Source organism: Hippocampus guttulatus, chromosome 8, assembly GCF_054856545.1.
Source record: "Hippocampus guttulatus isolate MCC_2025c chromosome 8, RoL_Hgut_1.0, whole genome shotgun sequence".
NCBI lineage: Eukaryota > Metazoa > Chordata > Actinopteri > Syngnathiformes > Syngnathidae > Hippocampus > Hippocampus guttulatus.
The window spans coordinates 16,990,881-16,995,900 of record NC_141268.1 but is presented as its reverse complement, the minus strand read 5'-3'; the positions used below and the strand labels follow the sequence as shown (position 1 = coordinate 16,995,900).

Below are 5,020 nucleotides of genomic sequence, written 5' to 3'. Positions count from 1 at the left end.
CTGAAGAAATGAAACCTGACACAAGCAAACCCCTCCTCTCAGAACTTTACCCGACACATCCCAGAGAAAATCCTGTGGTTTCATTGGATTCAATTGTGTGTACGTGTGTGTACGTGTGCATGTGTGTGTATTAGTGTGTTTTTACTTTTAACTTATAATCATTCCTTCACTGTAACAACCAGTAAGACAAGCCATCAAACAAATGAAAAGCCCCTTTTTTGGGAAAGGAAATTTGATGCTAGTTCTCTGTGGCACTGTATTCCTGTTTTGGAGCAAGAATAATGGTTGTAAAGAGAGATTACTGGAGTAATGTTGGCAGGAATATGATAAATGATAAATATTGCTATTAAAGAGTTCCGACAAGCTCCCAATATTTACAGCATCTCGGTTAGATTCATGTGGAAAGCGTCTGAACAACGATGAGATAAAACCAAATACACTGTACAGAGACGCGACTATGTATTAGGAACTCCATCCATCAATGCATCCATCTTTCACTTATCCTCCCTCACTTTTATTCTTATTTATTATTGGTCTCAGAGAAATAGTGCCATCGTGTGGACATCCACCCGCCCACAAATAAGATTAATACGGTAAATAAGTTATATATAATCGTAAACATTATTGATGCAATTTTTGTAGCTCATAGTTTACAACGAGGTGTATTCATACCACAATCGTGGATCCTTAAACAGGGTTTTCATGCGCAGTTGTTGCCATCACTAAAACTCAAAAGCTACCACGTGCATCTGATGTCATCGTACTGATTTCAAAATTGAAATAAGGAATAAGAAAATTTGATATTATACGGAAGAGGATTAGGTTGCAAATCAACGTTAAAATTATTCGGTGTTCGCAACTTTACAAACACGCATTGCGGAACCCTCGTTTCATTTTTTTGTAAGTAACCGGACCTTTTCCAATGTTACACACGCAACGATTTCCAGAAACTAGCAAACTCATTCAAGGCTTTGTGCAACACAAGGTGAATTAGTTTAACAAAGATTTAAAAGCATGTTTTGCGTTGTTTATTGTATATTTATATGAATCACACGTGATACTGTTTGGAGATCATTTGCTGGATTTTAAATCTATCCAGTATTTCTATTCCGTGCGAGGAATAGCTAGCATCCTCGCTAACTATAACTAGCCGGGTGTCACGGCGAACTTCAACGGGAATAAATGTTCTTTCTTCTCTCTCCTGTTTTCGTAGGTCTCCTGTTCAAAGTTAAACAATGTTCCTGACGAGATCGGAATATGACAGGTTGGTGGAAACAGCGCCGCAACACAAACTGCTTTGTCATTTCTTGGCGGCTTCTTGCTACTACTTGTGAACAAACTGGAAGAAATACGATCATGTTTATTTTGTTTCTACCGACAGTCTTAAAGATTAAGTGGTGGAGTTGATTGTAATCACAACGACGGACGCGTCTCTGTTTTCTGGTTATGTGAAGCAATTCACGGTTAGGTTTCGTCGCTGGTCTACTTTCACTTTCGTTGACATTTTTCTTTTCAATGTTGCCTAATTGGCGTCACAACCTCGCATTTGAAGTTTTTGTCAGTTCTAAATCTTATTATGTCTTCCCAGCATTACAATGAACAATAATCGCCGTTCTTGATCCATTGTCTTTCAGAGGTGTGAACACATTCTCTCCCGAAGGAAGGTTATTTCAAGTTGAATATGCTATTGAGGCTATTAAAGTGAGTGTTTAGCTGAATAACCTCCTAAATATTTTATATGACTTTCAAACTAATGTAAATCTGGAAGGTCATATACGTATATGTATTGGTCTCTTAATTCTTCCAAACTGTTTTTCCAGCTTGGCTCCACCGCCATTGGTATCCAGACATCAGAGGGAGTGTGTCTGGCTGTGGAGAAGAGGATTACCTCTCCGCTGATGGAGCCCAACAGCATTGAGAAGATTGTGGAGATCGACAGTCACATTGGTGAGTAGTAATAAGAATGTCATTTTCACTTTTTGGTACAGGGTTCGTTTCCCACACTGGTCTGGACCTTTTATGCAGGCGTGAATACACACAAACGACTCCTGGTGCAGACCACACAACTGGACCGAGCCCACTTTTTTAAGTGGTCTCGGGGTGCTTCCAAAACAGACTTAATGCGGTTCGCGACAAGTCTTCATACAAAGCAATGCCGATCCGCACCAAATACAGGATATGATATGCACCAAAAAAAAAAAAAGTCCGCTTTTGATCCGGATCAAACAAGAACAGCAAAACTGCAACTTGATCATATGAAAGCGCATCTCTTATATAGAAAGTAAAGTTCCAAGAATAATAATAATGTCAATATTCACATGTGTTTTCTGTTGTGTGTCATGCCTCGCAGGTTGCGCGATGAGTGGCTTGATAGCGGATGCCAAGACTCTAATTGACAAAGCCCGAGTGGAAACACAGGTATGGAAGTCTACAGTTTACTTTGCTTATCAGCTGTGGCTTATCTTCATTCTGCGCTCCTCGACAGAACCACTGGTTCACTTATGATGAGACCATGACAGTGGAGAGCGTAACCCAGGCAGTGTCCAACCTGGCGCTGCAGTTTGGGGAGGAGGACGCCGACCCTGGTGCGATGGTGAGTCTCTTTGCTCTTCATCTGCTCTAAAACGTGAGACATGCTAGTGTATCTTTGAACCTCTTTTCTGCTGCCTCTACAGAGTCGACCATTTGGAGTAGCACTTCTTTTTGGAGGGGTGGATGAAAAAGGACCTCAATTGTATATCATTTTTCATATTTGTGCACATTGAAGATGTCAGAGTATTAAAAATGTCACATCGACTCCTATGTTTTTAATTCTAGGTATCACATGGACCCGTCGGGAACCTTTGTGCAGTGTGACGCTCGAGCAATAGGCTCCGCATCTGAGGGTGCACAAAGCTCCCTGCAAGAGGTCTACCACAAGGTAGAGATGTTATTCGGATGCAGCAATTATTCAATGGATTAACCCAGCTCAGCAGATTTTTATTTTTCAGATAAATCACCCAAAGTTGCCTTTTGTGTTTGAATCTTGTAGTCCATGACGCTAAAAGATGCCATCAAGTCATCTCTCACCATTCTGAAGCAGGTGATGGAGGAAAAGCTCAACGCCACCAATATTGAGGTGTGTCTGCCTTTTTTTTAAATATATGCCTCATTTCCTCAAATAGTGGCCTCCACTCTGATAGACACCATACTTCTTTTTTTGCGTTTGGCATTTGGTGTGTTGTGGACCTTAAAGTAACACACTGGTGGAAATGAATTGTCCTTCATTCCATCAGGCAGTGTGTATTAACAGCCATAGAGCAAATATCAATTGCATCTAATTCCCTGTAAAAAACTGTTTAAGCCGATTAAGTATCATAAGAAGGATCTGAGCAGCACCAATTTGATGCTGGCGGATAAGCACTACCACTCTATGAGAAAATATAACAAGCCATATAAACTTAATTTTGCAATGCTTATGGATGTTTGAATTTCAATGCCAAAGAGTTATGGTTGATGTTCTCTTTAGCTGGCAACGGTGGAGCCAGGGAAGACCTTCCACATGTACTCCAAAGAAGAGCTGGAGGATGTGATCAAGGATATTTAGATGGTTCTCAACGCGGGACGAGAGAACAGGAAGTACACCTGGTCTCAGAGTCGAGCAACATAACACAACTTTCCATCAGCACATCCAGCTCGCTACACACTCAGATGTTTTTCGGATTGCATCGGAGGTTTTGTCTGTGTAATGTGCTGATGGACTTCTTCCCTATCGACATCTGTACAGAGCGCCAGGAAGAAAATGGGGGGAGGGGTATTTTCTTTTCTAACAAATCAATACTTCAATTAAACCGTTGTATTCCATAACTAAATGACTGTCCTTTTATTTTCTTAACCCTCCACCCACAACTCAACAGTTCTGAATTCCAGAAAAGCCTCTTCCTCTCAAATAAACCTCTTTTTTTCCTGAGTGGCTTCGTTTTCAGTTTTGCCCTTTTTAATACGCCAAAGAATATTTTCAGTGTTTATTTCTGCTTCAGTGGAAAGTTTTTGTGTGCACTCAAAGTTCCAGTGGTGCATCTGTGATCATCCAGCCACAGCTTGTTTTGTTTGTACCATTGACAATTTCACATTCAAAAATGTTCAGATGACTTTTCAGTGAAAGAGTGATGGTCGAAAATAATCTACGGTTTAGAATTACATCTATTACCATTATTCTACATCCAATACCGTTATTATGACAAAACTGCAAATTAAATAATTAATAGTTACTCACTCTTCACTAATTCAATCTGGATCAAACCAGAAAAAAAGATCACATAAGGCCATTATTGCTAATTGATGAATTTCTTTTGGAGTGTGTCTCCAACGTTTTCTTTTAAATTGTATCTTTTTGTGTTATGATTTTTTTTTCAGGAAAATCAATTCCAAAACTCTAAAAACACTATTTGCAAATGTCAAAATTCCATAAGACATTGCTGCGCATTGCTCCCCACCTGTGCAAATGGTCATTATGAAAATGAATTAAAAATATATATCCGGAAAACATAATTTCAAATTCCTTCAAATAAGTTAAAAAACTAAATTAAGAACATGTTCATTTCACCCCCACCACACAATTTTTATTAGGTCATCTCAACTGTAGGGTTAAACTATACTGCAGTATACACACAAAAATCACATACCAGGGTGGATGTTACTTTTCTCGTTTCATCTCGGTCGCATGCCTTCTTACACCCCCACCCCCAGAAAACGCCAGAGGAAATCCTTAAGTTTGTGGACTTTTGTTCCCTTGCCGAGCACTTCATTTTAGTGCTTCCTGGAATCGTAAAATTCACAGAAAGAAACAGGGGGACATGTTCACAGAAGAAAGGGGTAGGGATGGGGGGGGGGGGGGGGCAATTGATTAAAAGCCTGCTGTGTTTAGACAAACCACTAGAGGGCTCTAATACCCAAGGAAAGATATGATATTAACTCGTCGAGGAAGAGTCCTGACGTCCAATGAAAATACAGGTTATTCTGGTCCTGGCCAATCACGCGC

At 40.0% G+C, this 5,020-nt stretch overlaps 1 protein-coding gene across 1 annotated transcript; it reads left to right on the top strand.

The window, feature by feature from the left end:
- Nucleotides 1-893: 893 nt before the first annotated feature.
- On the top strand, nt 894-3,851 carry psma5 (proteasome 20S subunit alpha 5). Its single transcript, XM_086118781.1, has 10 exons — nt 894-985; nt 1,214-1,264; nt 1,635-1,701; nt 1,821-1,947; nt 2,351-2,418; nt 2,486-2,593; nt 2,676-2,734; nt 2,818-2,920; nt 3,032-3,118; nt 3,509-3,851. The coding sequence occupies exons 2-10, from the start codon at nt 1,236-1,238 to the stop codon at nt 3,584-3,586; spliced, it is 726 nt and encodes a 241-aa protein (XP_085974907.1). The 5' UTR covers nt 894-985; nt 1,214-1,235; the 3' UTR covers nt 3,587-3,851.
- Nucleotides 3,852-5,020: the final 1,169 nt, after the last annotated feature.

What these genes read in the sequence shown, in the direction of transcription:
- psma5 (XM_086118781.1), top strand. Translation starts at nt 1,236, where the DNA reads ATGTTCCTGACGAGATCGGAATATGACAG. An exon ending in ATGCTATTGAGGCTATTAAA is followed by an intron (nt 1,702 to 1,820) that starts GTGAGTGTTTAG and finishes CTGTTTTTCCAG; the next exon opens with CTTGGCTCCACCGCCATTGG. An exon ending in TCAACGCCACCAATATTGAG is followed by an intron (nt 3,119 to 3,508) that starts GTGTGTCTGCCT and finishes TGTTCTCTTTAG; the next exon opens with CTGGCAACGGTGGAGCCAGG.